Raw genomic sequence first — 27,877 nt, 5'->3', positions numbered from 1 at the left:
GGTGGCGAGCTGGCGCTGGCCAATGGGCGGGCGTGTAGGTGCAGGGTGCGGGGCCGCCATGGCCGCGCTGTTCTGCTGCGGCTTCGTGTTGGTGGCTCGCGCCGCCGCCGCCCCCGGTCAGTGGGAGAGAGGGGATGGGGGTCAAGGCCGCGCCGCCCCACCTAGAGAGAGAGAGAGATGGGGGGGGAACCGGGGTAGAGGGTGGAGCAGAGGGGAGGGTGAGACCGGGTGGCGGGGATGACTGGGAGCTAGGATGGAGACATTGGAACCGAGGTTTGGGGGGAGTGGAGACTGGTGTGGGGGGGCTGTGACTAGGGGAGGGTGATGGGGTGTGTGTAGATGAGGGAGTGTGGGTTTGGGAGGATAGCTTGGTCTAGCCCAACCATTTCAGCTCTTTGGGAAAGTCATTTGGGAGAGAATTCAGAAATGAGAGGTGCAAAGGGACTTGTGAGTGTTGGGGCAGGATCCCCAAAAAGTTAATCTGCAAGTCGAGTCGGTAGTAAGGAAGCAAACTCAATGCCAGCATTTATTTCGAGAGGGCTTGTATACAAGAACAGGGATGTAATGCTGAGGCTCTATAAGGCGCTGGTCAGGCCGCATTTGGAATATTGTGAGCAATTTTGGGCACCATATCTGAGGAAGGATGTGCTGGCTCTGGAGAGTGTCCAGAGGAGGTTTACAAGAATGATCCCAGGAATGAGTAGGTTAACTTATGATGAGTGTTTGTCAGCACTGGGCCTGTACTGGCTGGAGTTTAAAAAGATGAGGGGGGACCTAATTGAAATGTACCGGATAGTAAAAGGCTTGGACAGTGTGGATGTGAAGTTGATGTTTCCACTAGTCTAGGACTAGAGGGTATAGCCTCAGAATTAAAGGACGTTCCTTTCAGAAGGAGATGAGGATGAATTTCTTTAGTCATAGGGTGGTCTTCATACGTATGGCGTGCACCGTGTGCGGACGTGGCGCCGACGGACAAGTGGCCGAAGCAAAGAAGTCGAAGCCAAAGAACGGAATGGAAACGAGGCCGAAACGACAATAAACCATAAGAGTCCGAAGCCGAAACGCCTACTAACCGAAAGGATGGGACGCCTAAATGCAAACTAACCGAAAGGGCATTTTGTCTTCGGACTCTTTTGGTTTATTGGCGTTTCGGCCTCGTTTCCATTCGGTTCTTTGGCTTCGACTTCTTTGCTTCGGCTTCTTGTCTGTCGGCGCCATGTCCGGGTACCGCGTGCACATCATAAAGTTATAGGACAACTTGTTTTATTTGATTGTGCACACCAGGTCGATTGCATTTGTCAAAACAGGGCGGACCACGTGAAGGTTGCAATCTCCCAACCAATGAATCTGTGGTGAATCTGTGGAATTCTTTGCCACAGAAGGCTGTGGCAGCCAAGTCAGTGGACGTTTTTAAGCAGTGATAGATAGATTCTTGATTAGTGCGGGTGTCGGGTTCTGGGGAGAAAGCAGGAGTATGGGTTTAGGAGGGAGAGATAGATAAGCCATGATTGAATGGCAATGTAGACTAGATGGGCTGAATGGCTCTTATCACATGAGCTTTTTGTGGCACCAGGTTGTATGTGTTGATCCTTGGATTTGAAAAATGATTTATTTGCCTCTGTTATGATGGACTCATGACAACTTTTTTCTGTAGGATTCCATGATCCTTACAGCTTATGATCTAACTGTAATTATTTCACTCTCAATTTAGAGTTCCAGCCATCTTTCCTGGTTGCATCAGGCCCTGAAGTAAATTTCTTCTTGGTGGGTGTAAACAGTTCTGCTGTTAAACTCGGTGTAGAAACAGTGGCAGCTACTGATGGTATGACTTCCTTGATTCTTTTATAGGGTACACTTGGGTGAATAGAAGTTGTACTTAAGGCTCAGTTAGTAAGAAACTTGCCGATTGGATTAGATTTCTGTGCCAATTGAGAATAAAAAAAATTGGCCCCATTTGGTGATCCAGCAATGTCTGAAGAAGGGTATCGACCCGAAACATCACCCATTCCTTCTATCCAGAGATGCTGCCTGTAAACCAGCATCTGCAGTTCATTCCTACACAATGCCTAACATAATCTTGCAATAGCATTTCATTTTCCAACGAGGCATATAATAGCGCTTGGGAATCATTAGTGGATTCAACCATTTCAGACTAACCAGCCTTTCCAGTTTGCATCAGAAGGTCATAGAGTCATACAGAACAGAAGCAGGTCGATCAGCCCAACTTGTCCATGCAAGCCAAGATGCCCCATCTAAGTTAGTCCCATAGGCCTGTGTTTGGCCAATATCCCTCTAAACCTTTCCTAACCATGCACCTGTCCAAATGTCTTTTACATTTTCTAATAGCTCCCACTACCCTCTTTGTGGAAAAGGTTGCCCCTCAGATTCCATGAATTTTTTCCCCTCTCACCGTAAACCTGTCCTATGGTTTTTGATTCCCTTACCCTGGATAAATGACTGCATTTACCTTATCAATTTCCCTCATTATTTTGTGCACCCCTATAAGATCACCCCTCAGCTTCCTGTGCTCCAGGCCCTTGAGACCTGGCAACATCCTCACAAATCACAGGATTCTTTCCAGCTTAATGTGAATTGTTTCCCCTCTTTGCAGGTTCTGCCTGACCTGCTTAGTATTTTCAGCATTCTGGTGATCAGCCATGATCACAATGAATGGCGGTGCTGACTCGAAGGGCCGAATGGCCTACTCCTGCACCTATTGTCTATTGTCGCTACTTTGGAATTGCAGCACCTGAACTATTTTGTTACTCCATTATTTTATATGTCAGTATTCCAGAATGTTCCTTAAAATCTGAGAAATCCGCAACGTTTCCTCTGTGATCCGAGCCAGTCCTGATATTAACTGCAACATGATACACTGCCCAGCTATGTCTGCCTTTACTAGCACAAAATCATTTCTACATCTTCATGAATGGCAATTCTGGTTTCATGCAGATAACTTGTGCATCTGCTTCTGTGCAGTATCTTTTTACCAGAAAACAATGACAGGATTTTATTGTGACAACTGTCTTGCTTCTTGTCTGTTCATTAACTGAAGACACTTTTCTAACTCTAATGTTAATAATTGCTCATTCACTCTGATTCATAGATTGGAGAGAATAAAGATAAGAGCTGCTTTCTTTGAAATGAGAAAACAGAATTTTGTTAAGCTTGGTTTCTTTTCTTAGATTTATTGCAGCCCACGTGTGTGAAGACAAATGGCACTGGTCAATGGGCAATGACTAGTTCAGTTGATGAGGTTTGTACTTAATAAAAACATGCTTGTGTATCATTTTTCTGTACTTTTGTTATGTAGCTTTCAACCAAGTCGCTGGAGCTCCAGCATTGAAAGGTCCATGTCAGTGTCCTGACAGTCTGCTTCATTGCACTATGATTTAATTAATTTAGCAAAAACTTAAGAAATGGTTGCAGAAAACCCTTGATATTAGAGGATTGGGATTGTTATAAAAGCAAAAGATAATTAAGTAGATAATAAAGAAATAAAGTAGAAATGATCCTAAACTAGAGAGGAACACAATACAATACTGCAGGAGATTCTTTAATTTAGTTTAGTATAGTACATTGAACTGCTTTTGTGTGTGATGTTTTAAAACAATAAGAATTTTCTCCCCTGGAGGGCTTTACAGGCTCAGGCATTGATTGCAACCAAAGCAGGGATTGACAGATTTTTGCCTTTGGGTGATGTTCAGGTCGAGAACTAGGGTTGTCAACTGTCCCGTATTAGCCGGGACATCCAGTTTTTTGGGCTAAATTAGTTTGTCCCGTATGGGACCACCCATGTCCCATATTTGACTGCTTCTACTCGGGTCGAGGGGACTGTCGGGTCAGAGCGCAGCGTCCCGACATAGTGCAGCCTATGGCATGCAGCAGCAGTGCCTCGCCCGTTCGGACCTTCACTTACCGCCGACACCACCACCCCTCCCTCTCATGGCCGATCAACGGTTCATGAGTTGGACGGGGCGCCGGACTTTGCGCGCGATGTCGCATGGGCCAAAACTCCTCAGATGGCCCGCCAGCTGGGCTTTGTGTGCAGTCCAGCACCCGGGCCAACTCATCATTCGCCCAGCCACGGCCGAGTCGGTCAACGAATTGCTGTCGGGAATTTGTCCCGTATTTTGATCTTTTGTCCCTTATTTGGGAGTGAGAAAGTTGGCAACCCTATCGAGAACCTTCTTCAGTCTGAAGTAGGGTCTCGACCCGAATGTCACCCATTCCTTCTATCCAGAGATGCTGCCTATGCCGCTGAGTTACTCCAGCATCTTGTGTCTATCTTTGGTGTAAACCAGCATCTGCAGTTCCTTCCTACACCAAAGTATTACCACTAGTTTACGACAGATATATTGGTGGCCTGTGTTTGCTCTTGCTGGTTTTTGATTGCATTGGAGGGAGCTGGAGAGGGATGAGGATGGTACTGAGTATGGGTGAACTATTGGCCAGGATTGGAGTAACTAATGGGCAGGTGAAAGTGTGGTTAATGTGATGGACACTAGAAAGATTAATGGTGTTGCTGGGCTGGAGCTGTGCCTTGTAATGAGCAAGCTGGGGGGGGGGGGGGGGGTCATAGACTGCTGGGCAATGGGTGGGATGTTTGGGCCTGGCAGTTAAGCATTAGGTGAAGCATATGATGAATTGGTGCACATCTCAAGCAAAATCTAACCTACACCAATGACTGAAGAATGATCTTGGGAGGCAAAGCTTTGTATGTGAATTTCCAAATGGGTTAAATTGAAATATTTTTTTGAAATAATTCAAATTTTTAGATGTCATGTATTACATGTTCTATGCCCAGCCAATGTTTTGAATTAAATTCTTATGGATTTTATTGCAGCTTGACGTGTCAACTCTGAACCTGCAGCTGACCCTGGACAGACCTCTGGTACTTTGTGAAAAAGTATTGAATGAAACTAACTGTTGCTGGGAACCGCTGTGTGTTCTTGAAACACTCCGTGTGACTGCTTGTCTAAAAGGCAATGTTTTGGCGACACTACTTGTCCAAGTTATAATATATGTAAACTCCACATTCCAAGGGATTATAAATGGTGAGTGGAAATACAACTGCTTCATTGGCTACCGTGATCTGTGGCATTTCCTGAGGTGAGAGGTGCTATAAAAATGCATATTGGTCTTTCCAGTGTCCAGGCGGCTGTGCTGTGCTGCGCTGCGCAGACTGGATGAGGTCCAGGCACTGCTTTCTCAGTATTGATTGGGAACGTTCTGCAGAACTGTTGCTATTTATTAAGACTGACTTGGTCTGATTGAAATCTGGCATCAGTGGTGGTGGGGCTGCTGCTGCCTCACAACTCTAGCCACAGGCTTCAATCTCACCCTCCACTAATGTCTGAGTGGGCTTTGCTTGTTCTCCCTGTGGCCACGTGGGTTTTCTCTGGGTGCTCCAGTTTACTCCCCCACCAGAAAAAATGTGCGGGTCTGCAGGTGAATTGGTTGCTGTAAATCGCCCCGAGTGTGAAGGTGAGCGGTGGAATCTGGACGGATTGAATGCGCTGCGATTTAGAGTCAATGGGTGCGTGATGGTCAGCGTGGAAGATCTTTTTCTACAAATCTATCCTAACTAGGATGAGATCTGTTCTGTGGTTTGTTTAGTGAATTAGGCAGAGATTTTTTTTTTTCAAAATAGACTTTATTTAAGTAATAAATATATACAATACGTGAACTGTGCAAAAGTTTCATCCAACATACCTTCCCTTATTTTGAGGGGCGTCTCCACCATACCGTGCCCCCCATGTCCAGCAGCGGAAAGACCCTAGACTGTGGCCCTCCCCACCGAGCCTTGGCGTTGGCTGCACCGCGCTTCAGTGCGTCCCTCAGCACGTACTCCTGCAGTCTGCAGCGGGCCAGTCGGCAACATTCCCAGAGATGGTGGCAAAGTCCATTCTCACTGCCAGCCTTTGTTTCTACTGCAGGCTGTTTCCTGGAGATGATATTAACCGGGAACAATGACCATTGTTTGCTCCAAACCATTGTGATATGTTCCGGTAACCTTGCAAATGTGCTTTGATGCACTGAAGCAATTGCTGACCACTACATACTGGGTTATTCTGACTACTTTGTTTTCACCAAAATGTTGGTGACTCAGTTAGTATAATTCTAAGAGTTTGCATTTATTAAAAGACAAATTGTCTCGCAGTTATTATTGGTATTTTAGGACAGAGGGTTGATAAGTGTGATGCAATAGATTAATAAAATATACTCAGTAAATTAGTAAAAATGAGCAAAACTCAAATAACAACAGTCCTGTGGGATTTGAGTGTTTAATTTAGTTTAGAGATACCGTGCCCTTCGGCCCACCGAGTTTGCACCGACCAGAGATCCCGCACATTAACACTATCCTACACACACTAGGGATAATTTACAATTTACACTTGTACCAAGCCAATTTACCTACACACCTGTACGTCTTTGCAGTGTGGGAGGAAACCGAAGATCTCGGAGAAAACCCACGTGGTCACGGGGCGAATGTACAAGCTTCGTACAGACAGCACCCGTAGTCAGGAAGGAACCCGGGTCTCTGGTGCTGTAAGGCAGCAACTCTACCGCTGCGCCACTGTGCTGCCCGTGATATTGGCTGCATGGATACAAGGGACAGGGGGCAGAGAGTGCTAGGGAGCATGCAGGAAAGTCTGTGACTCTTACGTAGAGGCTGGATAGGCTGCGACTTTTCTCCCTGCTGCGTGGGAAGCTAACGGGGATCTTATCAAGATACACAAAATCAGAAGGGGCAACGATAAGCGGAGCAGCCACAGTCTTTCCCCTGGGGTAGGAGTCTCAGACCAGAAGGTGTTGGTTTGAGGTGAGAGGGGAAAGATATAAAAGGCAACTGAAAGCTAACCTTTACACACAGATGAGTCGAGTGCCAGAGAAAGTGGGAGAGGGAATACAGTCATGACATTTAACAGGCACCGGGTTAGGTACATGGATGGGGAAAGGCTTAGTTAGGAAACCTGATCAGCGTGGATAAGTTGAGCTGAAGGGCCTGTTTCAGTGCTGTACAGTTTAGCCTCGTGAACCTGTGTGCAATGGTGTGTGAAAGGACATAGGTATTTGTTAATGACTTGGACACAGTACAAGAGTTCAGAATCTGAATAGATGTTACACAAATGTAGTAAAGACCATTTCATTCAGACCGAAAGGTCTGAATGACAAATAAAGGATCTAATCTAATCTAACAAACAGACTTCTGGAAAGATGCAGACACAGTGAAATGGGAAGGTGCACAAACGTGTAAAATCCCAAGCCTACAAGTGAGAAGTGATACATTTTAGTTGTAGTAGGAAGAATGAGGAACGATAAAAGAAATTGTACAATTTTAGAAGTTGTGGAAGAACAAACAACTGTCAGCTTCGTACAAATGCATCTTATTAACAAGCGGCTAAGAAACGGCTTTTTCAAAAGATCCCTGTCATTGAAAATACGGATATAGAATATGAAAATCACTATTTTATGAAAAATCTTAGAAGCCACAGCAGAGTGAGGTATTCAAAAATACCCTAGAGGAAGTAAGGCGATATTATTTTTTAAATATTTTGAAGGGAAAACATTTCTTGGAGTTTGGCCCAATTGGATTGCTGTGACACAGAACAAACATTGGTTTGATGGGCTGAATGGCCTAATTCTCTACGGTTCTGTCTCCTTTTTGCAGTTAATGGGAAAGCCACACTGGAAGAGTCTTAACTGAAACATCTTCTTAATCTCAATAATAATATTTATTAGTTCCAATGGAGGGTCTGAAACAGTGTTGTCCAAGATGAGACATTTTGTTACATACTATGGTAGTGTCTGGACTTATAGGACCTCACCATTTGGCATCTTTTTTATCAACAGGTTGACTGAAATTAATTGTTTTCTAGTGGAAGTTTAAAAGTAAACTTCAGTCAATGTATTAACCTGACTGAATTTACTATTGACTGTGAATTGGCATTAACATTTTATACCAGCAGCAGTAAAATCAGGAATCAGTTGCTAATGATCATTCTTATTTTAAATAATCCACCCAGATTGAGTTCTTCAACGATAATGGTTTAGGTTGAAAATGTGCTTTTTGCAGCTCCAGCTACTGTCTTGCAAAATTAATTGAACAAGTTGGTTAGTTCTGTGGGATCTGTTGTCCGTGCAACTGTCTAATTAACGTGGATAGACACAAAATGCTGGAGTAACTCAGCGGGACAGGCAGCATCACTGGAGAGAAGGAATAGGTGACGTTTTGGGTCGAGACCCTTCTTCAGACTATTAACTGTGATTAATGTGGACCCATGTAGCTACAATGGGACTATCCCACTCTGAAGAGCTCAGTGTCACTGCAGTTTTTGATTGTCATTACTTATTTTGTTTTTGCTTCAATAGAAAACAATATGCCCATTCCAAAACAAAAATACCACCCGCTTGGCCCCTGTCCATGCAACCTAACAGCAAGAGCTTGTGATGTGGGATGCTGCTGTGATAAGGTATGCATCATATGACACATGAAGTTACCTGGTGTACATTGCTAATTTGTTGCAAAAGTTAGCTTTTTATGAACTAGTAAAATGACTGATGTTTATGTAAATACCCGCAGAATCTAAGTATGTCACTGGGTCTGTGGCTTATCCCCATATTAAATGTCTCTGCAGTCAATGATTCGGGACATTTGAAAAAATTTAGGGGCCCGTTGATGTGTTTTCATTTGATAACCATAGAAACATAGAAAGTAGGTTCAGGGGTAGGCCATTCGGCCCTTTGAGCCAGCACCGCCATTCAATATGATCATGGCTGATCATCCAAAATCCGTACCCCGTTCCTGCTTTTTCCCCATATCCCTTTATTCCTTTAGCCCTAAGAGTTAAATCTAGCTCTCTCTTGAAAACATCCAGTGAATTGGCCTCCACTGCCTTCTGTGGCAGAGAATTCCACAGATTCACAATTCTCTGGGTGAAAAAGTTTTTCCTCATCTCAGTCCTAAATGGCCAACCCCTTATTCTTAAACTGGGACCCCTGGTTCTGGACTCCCCCAACATCTGGAACATTTTTCCTGCCTCTACCCTGTCCAATCCTCGAATAATTTTATGTTTCTATAAGATATCCTCTCATCCTTCTAAATTCCAGCGAAAACAAGCCCAGCCGACCCATTCTTTCATCATATGTCAGTCCCACCATCCCGGAAATTAACCTGGTGAACCTACGCTGCACTCCCTCAATAGCAAGAAAAACCATGCTGGAATCCCACTGACAGTGGTAATCTTTGTCAGTTGTACATAAAAAGCACTGATACTGCCCTTGCTCTCACTCATTATTTCCTTTGTCCAAACCATCCTTTCCCACATCATCAACTTAAAACTATTTTCTCTCTCCCATGAAAAGGGTCTTCCACCTGAGATGATAATGTTTCTCTCACAGTTGGTGCCTGATGTCCAGAGTATCTCCTGCATATTCTGTTTTTATGGCAGATTTCCAGCATCTACAGTTTACAATTCTGGAAGCGATTTGATTGTCACAATTTGACTGCTGTCACAACAACTGTGTTAATGATTTTTTTGTTTGATTTGTCTTGTTCTGAGAAACACATTTTAAAGTAAATAATGGTTTTGTTTCTAGGAATGCACGGCTGACATGATCCAGCTGTTTCATTCCCACTGCTTTACAGGAGTATTTGGAGGACAGGTGTCCCCACCCTACGACCATCTCTGCTCCATGCAGAATCTGCACACAGCTCCCGAATGGTTCCCCTTCCTTTGTGTGCAGTCTTCTCTTAATAACTCGCCATATTTGGGGCTGTTCTTTGAAGGCGATACTGTGTAAGTTTATATAACTGGAAACAACGAGCCTATAATCAGTAACATGAATGTTCTGAGTAACTTTCATGCTAATAGTCGGATTACTTTTGGAAACTGGTCTTGGTTCTCTTTTGTTGCTTTAGAAACATAGAAAATAGGTTTAGGAGTAGGCCATTCGGTCCTTCGAGCCAGCACTGTCATTCAATATGATCATGGCTGATCATCCTAAATCAGTACATCGTTCCTGCTTTCTCCACATATCCCTTGATTCCGTTAGCCCTAAGAGCTAAATCTAACTCTCTTGAAAACATCCAGTGAATTAGCTTCCACTTCTTTTCCTGCAGCAGAGAATTCCACAAATTCACAACTCTGGGTGAAAAAGTTTTTCCTCGTCTCAAATGGCCTACCCCATATTCTTAAACTGTGGCCCCTGGTTCTGGACTCCCCCAACATCGGGAACATTTTCCTGCATCTAGCCTGTCCAATCCTTTAAAAAATATATATGTTTCTATAAGATCCCCTCTCATCGTTCTAAATTCCAGTGAATACAAGCCCATTCGACCCATTCTTTCAACATATGTCAGTCCCGCCATCCCGGGAATTAACTTGGTGAACGTATGCTGCGCTCCCTCAATAGCAATAATGTCCTTCCTCAAATTGGGAGACCGAGATTACACACAATACTCCAGGTGCGGTCTCACCAGGGTCCTGTACAACTGCAGTAGGAACTCCTTGCTCTTAAACTCAAATCCTCTCGCAATGAAGGCCAACATGCCATTAGCTTTCTTCACTGCCTGCTGTACCTGCATGCTTACTTTCAGTGACTGATGTACAAGCACACCCAGGTCTCGTTGCATCTCCCCTTTTCCTAATCTGACTGTGACCCCTAGTTCTGAACTCCCCCAACATGGGAATATTTTTCCTGCATCTAGCCTGTCCAATCCCTTAATCATTTTATATAATTACGGAGTATTTGAGATTTAACTCTTTTCTATTCTACCTCAGATTTTAACCATGTTTGATCTTACCTTTGAACTGATATTGGAACATTTATCTGCACTTCAAATGTTAATAGGATGCATTTGTATGATGTGCTAAATGTTTCTGATCTTCACCTAACTTCTAAGTGCAGGCCAACACATTTTAATTGGCAGATACCTAACCAAGCATTAAGAGATCCCATTGGAACTATAAAATGGCTTCTTAATTTGTTAAACAAATCATTAATTTGCCTTTTCTCTGTACATGCTGGTGCACCTGTATCTTTTAATCATCTTTCAAATTTGCTGTATTACTGGTTATTTTCTCCTTAGTATCGTTTTAAAAAAATCATCTTAATTACACTTTGCCTTGAATCTTGGTTTACTTTGCCCAAAGAAGCACGATCCTTAAGTTTGTATGCTGTGTATAGAGCGATTTTAAAGCCCTGTCCTTGGTATGTAATAGTTTACAGTGAACAATTCCACATTGCATCCATAAAAGGCTCTTGCCTCTACCCCAACCCTAAATCCTAACTAAGATTATTCCAGTCTATCAGCCAAATGAACAAAACTTGTGGGCTCCCTCCAGAAGATCATGGTTCCATTCATAATTGTGCAGTTAAAGCTCTCTCCCAGAAAGTGCTGATGAAAATGTATGCAGGGAATTGAATACTGAGCTTACAACTGTAAGGGAAGCAAATTGATATCAGGAAAAGCTACAAGGAAATCAAGAATAATGTTACTCAATGTAAATGTTGTATGTCATTTGGCAATTCTCGCCCTGTCCTTCGGTAACGTTCTTAGGAGTCACAAGTTGGAGGAAATGTTGGTGGTGATGGTGTGATTGATGAATGGTCCACGAGGCATTTGTTAAAGATTTATGAAAATAATTTTGCATCAGATTTATGCCACTGACGGCCCAGGTTGTCCCAGGTGGCCCATTTGTCCCAGGTGGCCTAATTGTCCCAGGTGACTAATTTGTCCCAGGTGGTCCCAGGTGGCCCATTTTATCCGAGGTTGTCCCAGGTGGCCCATTTTATCCGAGGTTGTCCCAGGTGGCCCGTTTGTTCCAGGTTGTCCCAGGTAGTCCAGGTTGTCTAAGATGGTCCAAACTACTGTTGGCACTTTACAGCTCTTTCCCCCACCCCCCACTCCTCTTCATGCAACTTGGTCTTTTCCCCACGCATCAATATTATGTCTCTCTGTGTCTCTGTTTGGTAATGGTGAAATGTTGAAATGTGTGATGTTATGGAGAATGGACCAATTTATCTTTGGATGTTGCAGGGCTATGTGATGAATGTTGATGCCTGATGGAATTTAACCTTCTTTTCCACAGTGATGTTTCGCAAGACCTTTCCTTTGGGGTGGCCAAATCTGCAGCAGTAAACCTTCCTGTTGGCTACCACCAGGGAGATCCCATCGTGAGAGGTGACGATGAGCTTTTTATTATTCCACAGGTAGGAATGACAGGGAACCTGCAACAATATTTTCAAGAAAGACGGGAGGCAGATTAGAATCACATATTGTAGCCAAAAGTACATTTTGTAACATTCAGCATGAAAAGTGTCACCAGGCTCAGTGTGTAAACTGTTTAATTTCTAAAATCTGGAAACAAAGAATCTGAATTTGTATCTGCATTATTACCTGCTCATTCACTTCAAGATGCTTTGTGTGATTGTTGCTGTAGACATAATGGAATTCATTGCCACAGAAGGCTGTGGAGGCCAAGTCAATGGATATTTTTAAGGCAGAGATTGACATATTCTTGATTAGTAGGGGTGTCGGGGGTTATGGGGAGAAGGCAAGAGAATAGGGTTGAGATCAGCCATGATTGAATGGCGGAGACTTGATGGGCCAAATGTCCTAATTCTACTCCTATAACTTATGAACTTGTTAAGATAGAATAGTACACCTTTAGACAATGCTTTGTTCCTCTCTACGTAAGAAACATTCTTACATGTCAATCTTTTCTCAACAAATTACATGGCCATAAATGCTTAATCTGATCCCACCTTCCACACAGATTCACACACAAACAAAATTCTACAAGACTGTGCATGAATACCCAATTAGTAACCTGGTCCTGTAGTCCAAGTGGTGATCCGTCATGTTCCATTACTGAAGTAGGATTAGGTTGTGCAGGTCGGTTCAAGAGCATGATGGTTATAGGAAAGTAGCTGTTCCTGCACCTGTTGGTGTGGGTCTTTATGCTTCTGTACTTCATGCTTGATGGTAGAGAGAGAAGAGGGCGTGGGCTGGAGGGTTGATGCCACCTTCTTGAAGCAGTGCCTCATGTAGATGCTTTAGATGCTGGGGAGGGCTGTCACCATGATGGACTGGGCTGAGTCCGCCACTCTCTACAGCCTCCTGTGGTCCTGTACATTGGAATTGCCAGACCTAGCTCTGATGTAACCAATCAGGATATTTCTACAGTGCACCGGTAGATGTCTTTTTTCTGTGCTATCCAGGAAGTCCTGAGCCTTGAATGGCTGAGTTTCCAGGACCTGCCGTTTGTGTTGTTGCACATGTAGCCACGTCCTGTACATGTAGCTGGGCCCTGTACATGTAGCTGGACCCTATGCGTGTAGCTGGGCCCCGTACATGTAGCCGGGTCCCGTACATGTAGCCGGGTCCCGTACATGTAGCCGTCTGGCTCACTGGAACTGTACGTGCGGTCAAAGGGAAAATAATACATTGAGAAAATGATGAAATGTGACTGCCTGATTTTGCAACTCCTTGGCGAGGTAAGAAAGCTCTCATTAATTTTGTCTGCACGTAGACATCTTTGAATGGGCAGTGCTTGACGAATGCACCTGTGGATTACCTACAAGATTTTGATGCACGTTGTGTAATTCCACTCACAGCTGAAGCTTGTGCCAACACCATCGGAGTTGGTGAACAGATCCAAAATGGCCTGGGAAGTATGTACCACCTCTATTGCACAAGTAGCAGTTTCATTAGAACCTTTTTTCTGACTGAAATAAACTATTATGTGTTTTAACAGATTGAAAAAAGGGGGAATGTTTCAACTGGCTGGAAGGTTGTGTGTCAGCAAGCACTGATGGATGGCTGGCTGCTCTGAAAGTTATATCACAGGGGATCTGGGAGAGCTAGCAAACTGAAAACAGAATTAGCGAGGAGGCAGAGGGTAGTGGTTTTTCAGACTGGTAGTGTGCAGCAGGGATCGGTGCTGGGCTCTTTGCTGTGTGTCATCTACATCAATGTGCAAGGCATGACGAGTACGTTTGCAAATGATACTAAAATAGGTGGTATCGTAGACCGTGACGATCAGAGTTTACAGCGGCATCTTGATCAGCTGGGCAAGTGAGCTGAGGAATGGCAAGTGCAGTTTAATTCAGATAAGTGTGAGGTGTAGCATTTTGGGAAGTCTAACCAGGGCAGGACATTCACAGTGAATGGTAGTGGCCGGGGAGTGTTATAGAGTAGACAAGGATATAGTTCCCTCAAAGTGGCATCGTAGATAGGTAGATAGGGTGGTGAAGAAGGCTTTAGGCATGCAGGCCTTCATCAGTCAGGGCATTGAGTATAGACGTTGAAACGTTATGTTGCAGTTGTGGATGTTACTGAGGCTACACTTGGAGTACTGTGTTCAGTTTTGGGGCAGCTTGCTGTAGGAAAGATGCAATTAAGCTGGGATGAAGGTGACCAAGCAAGTGAATACTATTGCATCACGCTTCTCCATGTGATGGTGGAAAGACTTTGGGTAGTCATGAGGTGAGTCACTCACAGTGAGATAGCCAGCCTGTGGATTGCTTTGTAGCCATTTGTAGCTGGGTCTGGTCAGCGGTGAGCCCGAGGAGAGCATTGGTGGTGGGGGATTGAATTATGATTCGCTGTCTTCTGCATCTGGTCAATGGAGAGATGGAAACTGCTCTGTTAAATACCAAAGTAAAGTTAAACGGGAGATTTCTTTATTTTGAACACATCAAGTAGAAGATCTATGGGGGGGGAAAGCTGCAGGGATGTTTGATTTGTCTTTTCTCTTGTAGCTTTGATACAGCCAGTTGTAACCTACCAGACGGCAGCAGATCTTGGTGATTTCATTCCAATAACTGCTTCAACTTCTGGCTCCCTGTTTCCCAAACAGCAGAATGCCATGGTGTCTTTGGGTATGAACTTCCAGTGTAAATGTCTTGCTTTTGTTTTTTGCTATGCATTAAATAATTTCAATTTTCAGATTGGTTATAATCAGAAAACCCTTAACTAGGATGCCAGCATGTCTCCGTGCTATGATTTACATTTGGAATTCCTCAGACTCTAATAGGTCCAGACGGGATGGATATAGAGATGTTTCCCATTGTGGGCGAATCTAGAATCAGGGCTCACTGCTTAAAAATAAGGGGTCATTAATTTAAAAATCCCCCTCTATCAAATGGTGTGAGCTACTGCTTCTAACTGGCATATTTGTGTGAGATAGTTGCCAATTTTACTCTAAATATCGCTGGGATATTGGGACTCTGTACAGAAAGAGCAGCATTGTGTACCAATAGTAACATCTTTGGTAACCCTAAACCAATGTTACAATGCTGGATGACTGGACACCAATATCATGTTGGCATAGATGGTGCATACACTTCAGTCCATTAGATACAGAACACTAAGTGCTGGAGTAACTCAACGGGTCAGGCAGCATCTGTGGAGAACATGGATAGATGACGTTTCACAGAGTGCTGGAGTAACTCAGCGGGTCAGGCAGCATCTGTGGAGAACATGGATAGATGACGTTTCACAGAGTGCTGGAGTAACTCAGCGGGTCAGGCAGCATCTCTGGAGAACATGGGTAGGCGACACTGTTATTGTGAGTTTGAAATTCTTTAGCCCATAGTCCCCTTTCTCCATTGACAAAATTGTTATAATAATGATGTGATTTATTATGACATCAGGTTTCTTGGGAATACAACTATAACAAACTACCTGTAATGCAAATAGTGTTCCTTAATTGATCAGTCAGATTATAGAAACATCCCTTCCAGCAGAACTATCTGTATTGTATGCAGTTTTGGTCGCCCAGCTGCAAAAAGGATATAATTAAGCTGACAACGGTGCAGAAAAGATTCACCGGGATGTTATCAGCACTGGAGTATTTGGGTTACGTGGAGAGGCAAGGACTTTTCTTGCAGCTTAGGAGGCAGAGTGGTGATGACATGGAGGATTACAATATCATGTGATACAGATTGGGTGAATGGTAAGTCTTTTTCCTGGAGTAGGGGAGTCTAAAACTAAAGAAAGATTTGAGACCTGAGGGGCAATTTCTTTACCGAGGAAGTGGAGCATATATGGGTGGATCTGCCAGACGAAGCTGTAGAGGTGGCTGCAGTTACAATGTTTAAAAGACCTTTAGACAGGTGCATGGATAGAAATCATTTAGATGGATATGGGCAAACGTCAGCTCAGTTATACAACCGGTTAGCATGGAGGAGTTTGGCCAAAGGGTCTGTTTCCATGTTCTTAGTCCAACTCTATGACACTCCTTATCCTTCCGATAGGAACCAGAATTGTACGCACTACAAATGTGGCCTCTCCATACTTTGTGCAGCCGCAGCATGACTTCCTGACCTTTCTAATCCATGTTTTGATCGATGAAGGCAAGCATGCCCTTTGTCTTGATCACCCTGTCCACTTGTGCTGTCACTTTCTGATGTGATTTGTTTGCTTTTCTCAATACAGAATTGGTTGATAAATCGGAGCCCAAACTTCTGAAGGGAATGTGTAGAAATATGATTTTGCAGGCTGATTATGTTTTCTACTGGAACGGAACCACAATATCTAATATCAATTTGCTTGTCACAGTGGGAAATATCTCCTTGCACTCATCAGGTATGACAGCGCTCCATTTGCCTTTTACATGCAGTGATTTTGATGGATTCTGTTGTGGTCATGATCGCCACCTCTTCTAGCCTTGCTGCCATCTAACACCTGAGTCAACTGTATTTGCATTTGTGTATTTTCTCTCCATCTCGTTTAAATCTATAATATCTTGTTTTCCAGCTACTTTGACTCAAAGGTTCAGCGTTACTTTCATGAACCCGGTCAAGGAACATCCTTCCTCGGTAACTTTGTCTGGCAATCCAGGTGAGACTGAGGCCTCATTACATTACAGCTTGTGTGGGAGGAAAGGAAAGGTTATCAATGAACATTTGGGATTTGACTTCAACTTACAAGTGTTTCTGTTTAAAAAAAAAAAAAGCAAAGCAACTGCCTCTTATGCCAAGATTTATAATGTTGATTTTTATTGGTAAGTGAAGTTACAATGACTTACAGAGGAGATTTAAAAGTTGACAACCTGCAAACTTGTCAATGTGAGTAAATAGTTGAATGTTTAAAGTCATGGTTATAGTGCAGGAACGGGCCCTTTGGCCCACATGGTCCATGCTAGCCCTACTTGCATGTCCGTTGTTGATATCCTTCCCGCCTGTCCATATCCCTTCAGGAAGTGGTAGAGATGGGTAACAACATTGAAATAGCATTTGGGTAAGGACAGGAAGAGGAGTTGAGAGACACTGCATGGACATATCGGTAGCATGAATGGAATGGGGCCAAAATGGCACATGTCTGTGCGGTACAGTTCTTTGTGTGATTCTGTGAAAAGTATTAATGCTGCCAATGTTCAGCAGCAGACCATTAGGCTACAGACCAAAAGCAAGCTGGAGCTGCACTCACTCTCTGATGGGTGTTAGTGAAAGGGAGCTGTTGTTCCTCAGCCTTGCATTAGGGAGCAGTAAGGCAATGTAGCAAAGCAGGCTGAAGGCAGAGATTAGGCAGGGCATGAGATGGAGGATTGACGTGATGGAGGATAAAGCTCACGGTCCCACCTGTAGATTGAATGGAGGTGCTCTGGAAAACTTATTTCACAATACTAAATGTGACCACCTGTAAAATGTACAGAATAATGAAATATTCTCTCTTCATTTCAGGTTATCTCACTGGCAAACCAGTTTTGGCTGCTCTTGCAAGCGACAAGACCTTGATAAGAGTTCCCTTAAAAATATGGCGACCAGGTGATTAGAAATAACATCTTTTGGTGATTAGAAATAACATGTTTCTTTACCTTTAGTCTTCTGGGGAAGGAGAGAAAGAGAGTGAGAGCAAGAAAACTAGTGGGTCTGATGTTGCCCAATAATTTTTCATTCGACTACTCCCTAGTACCAAGGCCTTGTCCATTTGAAACAACAGAAGCACAGTTGCATGTAAAAAGGCACAAGTTTACTTTTGTACTAGGGAGTTGTAAGCCAACAAGGAGTGTTTCGCATTAGAAGTATAACTGCTGCAACTTTCCTCTTCCACACTGGAGTAATTGGCCGTAGATGTTAAAGACAACACTAGTCTTGAACAGATACGGAATTGGCTTCATGGTCAAAAGCAGAGGGTGGTGGTGGAAGATTGATTTTCTGGACTAGAGGCGTATGTCTCAGGGATTGGTACTGGGCCTATTGCTGTTTGTCATCTATATCAGTGATTTGGATGAGAATGTACAAGGCATGATGAGTATGTTTGCGGATGAACATTAAACTAGATGGTATTGAAAACAGTGAAGATGGTTAAAAGAATTACAGTGGGGTCTTGATCAGCTGGGCAAGTGGGCCAAGGAATGGCTAATGGATTTTAATCTGGATAAATGTCAGGCATTGCATATTGGTGGACTGGATTCAGTGCTTCAGTTGTGGCCAAACCCATGTTTGTTGTGGTTCATTGAACTGTCCTTATTCCTGAGCTCCAAGCCTCTGTTTACAGGGCCCAGGATTCCATATGCCTCTTGAATCCTGCTCCTTCCAACATACCACACATGCATCCCTAGATCTCTCTTTTTGTCTTTAATTTTTATATTCGCCATCATTTTTCCGATAAATATAAAGCTTCATTTTTTGAGTTAAATTTCACCTCCCCCAGTTTACCCAACCCACCTGCTTGTTACCATCTTGATGTCTCTAATTATCTAGCATTTCCCTGCACCTTAGATATACTGACACTGGGGGCATATCACCGTAAGCTTTCCTCTAGTTTGTCAAATCACGTTTCACCGCTAGTTTTGTTTTAGTTGGCCAACTTTTCTAATTACCTTTTATTCCATGATCGTCCAATCTTGAAGACAAGCCTGTCATGTGGCACCTTGATCAGATGCCTTCATAAACATCAACCACATTTCCATCATCAACCTTCTTTGTAACCTCTTCGATAAGCATTTTGTCAATTAGTTAAGTTGCCACTGGAAGATTTGTGCATTGTTATTATTTGGATTGCACTTTTATTATTTCAGGTCAGGTTGGGGGGGGGAGTTCCCCCCGCCAAGGGTACCATGTAATCCCGTGCTACCTGCTTCATGGTCGGGTAGTCGGCGACTAAACCGTCTCCCCCACCTGGTTTGCCAGGTGAGGAGGGGGCTGTGGACCCCCAACAAGGCCTGTCAAAGGGCGAATGAGCTTCTAGCGAGCCAACGGCCATCCACACCAGCAGAAGTTGTGATCACTGTAATTGTAAGGAATGATGATAAAGTACACACACCAATATCCTATACTTCCAGCGGCGGAAGTCGGCAGGAACTGGAGGACAGAGATGTGTGGTGCGTCCGTCCGTCACCGTTCCCGTGGGAAACCAGCGCCACTGCGTCGCTAATGTTTTCAACGATGATGAATGAATTATTTGGACATTGCTTTCAAGAGAGCTGCTTGTCAGGTTGCGTGGGTAGAGGAAGGAGGGTCAGTTAGAGAAGCTGCTGACCCGTTGGTGCAGCCCCAACAGCGACTGACTCTGTCACTCAGATGTTGAGAGCATTGATTTAGACTGGAGTCTTGAAGTGGGTTCATGGAAAATCCACACTTTGGATGAGCAAAATATCAGTAACATTTATAAAAATATCTGCCTTATAAAATTTGTTTTTCCATTTTGTTTTGCAGTTGGAAATGGGTTATGCTCATCAGCTCAAACAACAGCATTGTTGTTTGGAGAAGACTCGACCTCTGGTTGCCTGCTGCACCTCAGCATTAATGATTTTAACAACTGTGCTCTTCTTGGGTGTGTGAGCAAATGTTTGTTTCTCTTAAGCATTCAATATTTGGGTTTATTGGATGAAAATCTAAAATACCCGTAGAATCTGCAAGTTGCTTGAAATTAAGACTGTTTCCCGACACAAAAATCTGGAGTAACTCAGCGGGTGAGGTAGCATCTCTGGAGAGAAGAAATGGGTGACATTTTGTGTCGAGACCCTTCTTCAGACTGGTTAGGGATAAGGGAAACAAGAGATAAAGAACAATGAATGAAAGATATGCAAAAAAATAATGATGATAAAGGAAACAGGCCATTGTTAGCTGTTTGTAGGGTAAAAAGGAGAAGCTGGTGCGAATTGGGTGGGGGAGGGATCGAGAGAGAAGGAATGCCGGGGCTACCTGAAGCGAGAGAAATCAATATTAATTCCACTGGCTATCTTCAGTTAAAACCAGCATCTGCAGTTCCTTCTTACACACTTCACTTGCTGTTGTTTCTCACAAAAAGACAAACCTGCAATCTGTATTTATGTCAAAGTGATACCTTCCATAGTCAAAATGAAATTCAGAATCATGTCCTGAGGTTGGTCTTGGAGCAGAGAACATAATCATATTTATACAGCGTGGAAACAGGCCCTTTAGCCCAACTTGCTTATACCAACTAACAAGTCCCATCTACACAAGTTACTTTCACATTTGGAAATTACAACAGGCCAGCAGTACTTCCCAAATTCTCATTGTCCCCTCTCTGGTATGGGCCTGCGCTTGGCCCATATCCCTCTAAACCTGTCCTACCCATGTGCCTGTCTAAATATTTCTTAAAAGTTGCAATACTACCTGCAGAACATTGAGGAGAAATTTAATGGAGATGTTCAGAATGGTAGATTACATTGAGTAAATAAGGAGAAACCGTTTTGTGGTAGAGGGATTGGTAACCAGAAGCATGGACCAGTTTACTAGAGAGAATTTGGGAAGCACTGCTGGCCTGGTGTGATTTCCAAATGCGAATGTAACAAGTTTTCAAGAGCAGGTGATAGGGGGCTACTGCCTTGTTCGTTCATGGAGAGGAGAGATGGGCCCAATGGCCACCTCCTCTGTTGTACAATTCTATCATTCTATGAAACTCCACATTGATGAATAACAAAACTTTTATTCACTGTTCATTGTGGCTAACCCACTTCCACAGTTTCTATTTCAGTCAGGGTTTGTTACTGATCGTAGTTGTACCCATGAATGTCATTACCTGAGAAGTGTTGGGAATAGGGTAAAAGTTTCAAATATGAGTGTGGATCTGTCAAAATAATTTGTTCCATACCTGCATCATGCTCCATACATTTCAGAGGCTGCTGTGTATCCTGGTGCCTTGTTGATTTGATTCCTTTCATAGAGCTCTTTCCTGCCCCCACCACTGCCCAATGAAAGGTCCCAGGTGAATTAATCCAGTGAGTGTGAATGACAGTTGGAGTTTACTGTAACAGTTATTTACATTGAAAAGTATTTACAGCAGGACTCAAGCATCAGTCTGAAGAAGGGTCTTGATCATTCCATCTATCCAGAGATGCTATCTGTCCCGCTGAGTTACTCCAGCATTTTGTGTCTATCTTCAGTTTAAACCAGCATCTGCAGTTCCTCCCGACCCAACTGTTTCATTGTCAAGCTGCTGCCAAGGCACAAGTTATATGGGAACCAACATTCTTCATTGATTATTGGTAGCTGGGAGAGGAATGTTTCAGTGCATGGTTTTTATGAGGTTGATGTAACATCCACCTTGATTTCTCAGGTATTTTGTCAACTTCCGCGGGAATGTAGTGGGAGTGTCAGAGTAGCTCTGCACGTCCTCTAACTCCACGTTCAGACTTGCCTCCTGCATAGATTCACCGCTAGTGGAGGTTAGACTGGGATGGCATGGACAACTGGACATCTGAGACTGCTGCACCAAGCTGACAGTGCTGCAGTCCCACTGCTGTAATTTGGCAATGCTTTGATTCCACCGCTCACCTCTTTAATACCCTTCTACTTTTTGGCAGGCATACTGTTTATGAAAACCTCCTGAAACTTGTACCAGCAGATTACATAGCAAGGAGAGGAAACTCAAACCTTACAGACCTGTCGGAATGGGTGCCATTATTTAAAGGCAAGCTCTTTCCTTTAGCTGAAACATTTCCTACATTTACTTTATAGATTTGTATTACTCTTATGTGGAACCTGCAAGCTAATTTAATTACCCTCCATACCCCTTGAGCAATATATTACTGCAGAGTGTTGTTGTAGTTTATGGTGTGCGTTCTGATTCACAGTGGATGACTTTCTTTAAGAATGTAGTCACTTGTACATAAGCTGTTTCCACAGGGGACGGTGACACGAACGAACAGCTGATCTCCCTGGTCCTGTAGTAACTGTCTGCTCTCTCATTGATGCCAACTCTGTGGCATCTTTGCATAATTTACTGTATGAGATGAGGTTTGGGTGCACAGGTTCAATGTGTCCTACAACGGCAGCCAGATCTGACCCCACAAAGCTTTCTCAGAACTGAACCTGGAAATTATTATTTCCCCAAAGATTGTTTTGTGAATCCACTGCATTGTACAGAATGTATCCGGGCCCTTAAGGCAGCCTGCTAGGCCTTGGTTGGTTTAGTTTAGTTTATTGTCATGTGTACTGAGGCACAGTGAAAAGCTTTTTTGTGTGTGCTATCCAGTCAGCAAAAAACTATACATGATTACAATTGAGCCGTCCACAGTGTACAGTTACAGGATAAAGGGAATTTTGTTAGCGCAAGATAAAGTCCAATATTGTCTGATTAAAGATAGTCCGAGGGTCTCCAATTAGGTAGATGGGAGGTCACACTGCTCTCTGGTTGGTGATAGGATGGTTCAGTTGCCTGATAACATCTGCTCTGTCTATCTGCAGTTAAAACTTTACTAATGGAGGCAGTGAAGAAAGCGAATGGCATGTTGGCCTTCATAACAAGAGGAGTTGAGTATAGGAGCAAAGAGGTCCTTCTGCAGTTGTACAGGGCCCTAGTGAGACCCCACCTGGAGTATTGTGTGCAGTTTTGGTCTCCAAATTTGAGGAAGGATATTCTTGCTATCGAGGGAGTGCAACGTAGGTTCACGAGGTTAATTCCCGGGATGGCGGGACTGTCATATGTTGATAGAATGGAGCGACTGGGCTTGTATACTCTGGAATTTAGAAGGATGAGGGGGAATCTTATTGAAGCATATAAGATTATTTAGGGTTTGGACACGCTAGAGGCAGGAAACATGTTCCCGATGTTGGGAGAGTCCAGAACCAGGTTCCACAGCTTAAGAATAAGGGGTAAGCCTTATTCGTAAGAACGGAGATGAGGAAAAACGTATTCACACAGCGTTGTGAGTCTGTGGAATTCTCTGCCTCAGAGGGCAATGGAGGCCAATTCTCTGGATGCTTTCAAGAGAGAGTTAGATAGAGCTCTTAAAGATAGCGGAGTCCAGGGATATGGGGAGAAGGCAGGAATGGGGTACTGATTGTGGATGATCAGCCATGATCACAGTGAATGGCGGTGCTGGCTCGAAGGGCTGAATGGCCTACTCCTGCACCTATTGTCTATTATCTATTGACAAGTTGGTCAAAATATTCTTCTGATCTTCATTTGTTATGGTTGACCTACTCAAGTTCAGCTGGTCAATCAATAACCTATGGTGCTTACATTGTGGAATCCAGCAGACGACAGATGGCACAATGGGCTAAGTGTTCGGCTGGCAACCGGAAGGTAGCTGGTTTGAATCCCGCTTGGAGTGCATACTGTCGTTGTGTCCTTGGGCAAGACACTTCACCCACCTTTGCCTGTGTGTGTGGATGTAATTATGTGAAGCACTTTGGGGTCAATGCAAGTTGACTAAAAATGTGCTATATAAATAAAGAAATTTAATGGTGGAAGATGTTTAGATTAATTAAGTTATACAATGTGGAAACAAATCATTGACCCTAACCTGCTGACCGAGTTAGTTACCTACCTGAGCAGATCTGAGCATTTGCCTGCATTAACCCACATCCCTCTAAACTTTGATATCCAAATGTCTTTTAAACCTATTCAAATGGACAAATAAGTTCACAGTTCTATCTGCAAAAACAGAATGCCTTTCCTGCATTTGTAGAAACCAGCTCCACAAAAACCAGCTGACCCTGTGTTCTAATTTCATGTCTCAAAGACCACTCTGCATATTGGCTCATTGTTTGCAGAGGGAACAGTATTTACAAAGCATTGCTTGTCATTTGACACTTAGAAATACATTGTACTAAGTTAAAGTTCCTGTAATCACTAGATTTGTTCAAGGCTGTAAGTGAGAGCCTTTGGTTTTCAAATTGGTCAAATATACTTCATTTACAGTATATGTTTTTTTTAAAATGCAGCTTTATTAAACGATGAGCATGAATTTAGCCAAATTGAAGATGAATTTTATGGATTCTGCGCTGCGATTCCAGCTGCCATGAATATTCGTTTCTTCACAGCAGTTATAGGTGCAGTTGAAGCAGTCCCACAACGAGTGATACTTGGAGCTGAGGTCAAGTAAGAAGATTGCATTACAATTGTATAAGCTGGGTGACAACTTCCAGGTGTAAGATTGGACTCGTGTTTATATGCAAACAGCTACATTATGCTACTCTCCTAGTTAGTTATGGAACAATTAATACAGCGTAATTCCCAATTTCCACGGTATGCTTTCACTTTTGGACAAAAGTTATAAGAAAAGAGTAATTGGAATTAAGGATAATATAAAGCAGATGTGGGCATCTGGGCAGATGTGTTTGTGGATTGTACATAAACGATTCATTCTCATTTCAATGACATCATGTTTGGGTAAAGAGACCCTGAGACTACATGTATAGCTCTAACTATCTCTGCCTCAGCTCAGAGTTATGGTTTGATGATTTACTCCACTATCACATGGCAGATCTTTGTTCTCTTGCCTGCTTTGGTCACTTTCAGTCCTCTCCTTTTGCGTCACTGTAATTCAAAGATTTGTTTTATTTGATACAATGAGAATAAATAAAAGGATTTTAAACGTACTTGATTGTTGTCTGAGCCCAGGCTCCTCCACTATGGAATGAGTTGTATCAGCTTGACATGACAATCAGCAATGGACCATGGCATCCAATTGGCCCACAACCGCAGGTATTCCCCAATATGCAACACTTTCTTTGGATATTTATCTAGTTCATTACCATTTGATGAATATAAAACACATTTCCTCAATTTATTTCGATCAGTCGTTGGATGACTAGATTTGTTGTTCAGTTTTTCTACAGTGCACTGGAAGATGTCCTGTGGAGGTGGAAGTACAGCCGCATGTATGAACAGATCAGTCCTTCAGCCATTCTCCATCAGTGCCGCTGTGCAGTTTATCCAGATACCAGCACAGCCAGAGCCAGTGCAGTCCAGGTAGAGGAAACCCTTTCATGCTGTTCATCTGCTAAAAGCATTGCTTCTCTTATTATTATTATTATTTGTCTTTCTTGGTCTCCCCCGATATACCACAATCTTCACCGATTGTGGTATATGCTCAACAGGCAGTGCTTAATGACTGATGTAACTGAAGCACCACCTCTCTTCTGATTCAGATTCCATCACCAGCCTGTGGCCTTTTGTCAATCATGCACTAGAGCACCAGATCCAAGATCCATGACCAGATTCAAGAGGGAGTTAGATTTAGCTCTTGGGGCTAACGGAATCGAGGAATACGGGGAGAAAGCAGGAATGGGGTACTGATTTTGGATGATCAGCCATGATCATGTTAAATGGCAGTGCTGGCTCGAAAGGCCGAATGGCCTACTCCTGCACCTATTTTCAATGTTTCTATCCCTCTGCATCTCAGTTTCACAGACTCATGATTTAACATAGAAACATAGAAAATCGGTGCAGGAGGAGGCCAATCGGTCTTTCGAGCCAGCACCGCCATTCATTGTGATCATGGCTGATCGTCCCCTATCAATAACCTGTGCCTGCCTTCTCCCATATCCCTTGACTCCACTAGCCCCTAGAGCTCTATCTAACTCTCTCTTAAATCCATCCAGTGATTTGGCCTCCACTGCCCTCTGTGGCAGGGAATTCCACAAATTCGCAACTCTCTGGGTGAAAAGGTTTTTTCTCACTTCAGTCTTAATGACCTCCCCTTTATTCTAAGACTGTGGATATAGATTCTTTTTTTTTCTCTGCCAAAATGGTAACTTTACATATCCTCATCTAATTACCCCGCTCTTTTCTCACACACTTGACCATCTATACCTCTTTTGTAGCCTGTTCAAAACTTGCTTTCTTATCTATTTTTTAATCAATTTTATCAATTATATTTTTGCGCGTTATTCTTATATAAATTGTAAAACGTTGAGGCCCAGCACTAATCCCCGAGTTACTTGTGCTGCTGTAAACTACACCACCTATCCTTGCCTACACATTACCTTTTATTTTCCATAATGACCATTGCAGCATCTTATCAAATGCCTTGTGGAACTGTTGCAACATCCACTGGTTTTGTTTATGATAAAACAACAGTTATTCAAAGAACTCCATAAAGGGAACAGCTTGAAGGAATGGGTAGTAACGCGTCCTCTTTACAGCATTCACACTGTGATTGATAGTTATGAAATGTTGTTGTGCAGATTCCAGATAAACCACAGGGAATATGAGTGTTCTGGAAATGATGTTTGCTGGTCTGAGCTTTGCTACCCGCTGACAAGGTATTATACAGGTGAGGACATTATATTCACCTTCATCCATTTCATCAACCTACTTTTCACTGCTTTTGAAGATGAGGTGCTGGCCTGAATTGTCTACTGGAGTTGAAAAGCATGTAAGCCGTAGAGTCAGATAGACATAAAAAGCTGGAGTAACTCAGCGGGACAGGCAGCATCTCTGGAGAGAAGGAATGGGTGACTGACGTTTCGGGTCGAGACCCTTCTTCTGACAAGTTATAGAGCCATAAAGCATGGAAACGGGTCCTGCAACCCAACTTGCCCACACTCACCAATGTATCCCATCTACACTAGTCCCACTAGCCTGCATTTGGCCCATATTCCTCTAAACCTGTCCTATCCATGTACCTGTCTAATTGTTTCTTAAATATTGCAATAGTCTCTGCCTCAACTATCTCCTCTGGCAGCTCGTTCCATACACCTACCACCCATTTTATGTTAAAAAAATTACCGCTCAGATTATTAAATATTTCCCCCCTCCATGTTAAACCTATGTCCTCTGGTTCTGGACCCCCCCTACTCTGGGCATCTACCCAATCTATTTGTCTCGTGATTTCCTGCACTGTTGTGTTTACTCACTTAGTATTGGAAAACCATTTAGTATTTCTTTGGTTTATTTGCAAAGATGAAAAATTACAGACCTGCCAACTTTCACATGTTCTAAACTGTTGCATCTCTGTTGCAGAGATGTAAACGTCTAACAAAACTAGTGATTTCCCTGTGTTTTTCTAGGTGAACCATACCCTGAATCGATCGCGCAGGGACTGTTGCTGGTCTTCATCGCTTTGATGATTGCCGTGTTGGGGAGTCCCTGGAGCTCGATTCGGAAGGCTTGGAATGACACCACCTTTTAGCCTGTGGTAACTGTGATCCAGTCAGGTTGCATTCCTTCCTTTATGCCCAATTACATGAATGCAAGATGAGCAATTTGGCACCGGATCAGAATCTATCTCCTCACTTAATTGTGGCCTCCTGTGTCTTCAGCGGCCCACAAGGCTTTATTTCTGTTTAAAGTAATCATTCCTTTGTGAAAAATTATGATGAAGTTGTAAAGATGCAGGCATTGTTGCTGCAACAGAGGATGCACTTCACCAGATCTGGGCATTGGGGATGCTGCAAGCTGCAAGCTGCAAACCCCTCTCTTGCATTGTTCTGAATAGTAGAGACATTGCAGTGACTTCAATACATCACAGACTTTGAAAATAATTGTCTATTTTTATATTGGGCGATGTTAAACATAGATATGTAAACTTACATTCTTGTATAAATGTTAATGATTTGTTACATTGTGGCAGTGCATGGCCACTTTAACTTCCAAACAGAATTTCTTTGTTTCTCCAACACACTAGTTTTGTCATTTTTCTATGCCTAAGCAAAGCTATAA

At 43.2% G+C, this 27,877-nt stretch overlaps 1 protein-coding gene across 1 annotated transcript; it reads left to right on the top strand.

Annotated features, from left to right (window-relative positions):
- The first annotated feature begins 16 nt into the window (after nucleotides 1-16).
- tctn2 (tectonic family member 2) lies at nucleotides 17-27,838 on the top strand. The gene is made up of 18 exons (XM_033043872.1): nucleotides 17-116; nucleotides 1,712-1,822; nucleotides 3,186-3,256; nucleotides 4,847-5,057; nucleotides 8,377-8,477; nucleotides 9,604-9,803; nucleotides 12,099-12,219; nucleotides 13,542-13,683; nucleotides 14,773-14,892; nucleotides 16,451-16,600; nucleotides 16,772-16,855; nucleotides 17,698-17,781; nucleotides 19,675-19,792; nucleotides 21,789-21,895; nucleotides 24,154-24,310; nucleotides 25,040-25,183; nucleotides 26,401-26,489; nucleotides 27,226-27,838. The coding sequence occupies exons 1-18, from the start codon at nucleotides 23-25 to the stop codon at nucleotides 27,345-27,347; spliced, it is 2,226 nt and encodes a 741-aa protein (XP_032899763.1). The 5' UTR covers nucleotides 17-22; the 3' UTR covers nucleotides 27,348-27,838.
- Nucleotides 27,839-27,877: the final 39 nt, after the last annotated feature.

Source organism: Amblyraja radiata, chromosome 25, assembly GCF_010909765.2.
Source record: "Amblyraja radiata isolate CabotCenter1 chromosome 25, sAmbRad1.1.pri, whole genome shotgun sequence".
In the NCBI taxonomy this organism is placed as follows: domain Eukaryota; kingdom Metazoa; phylum Chordata; class Chondrichthyes; order Rajiformes; family Rajidae; genus Amblyraja; species Amblyraja radiata.
Note: the sequence above shows the minus strand (reverse complement) of the source record. Positions and strands in the feature narration are given on the sequence as shown.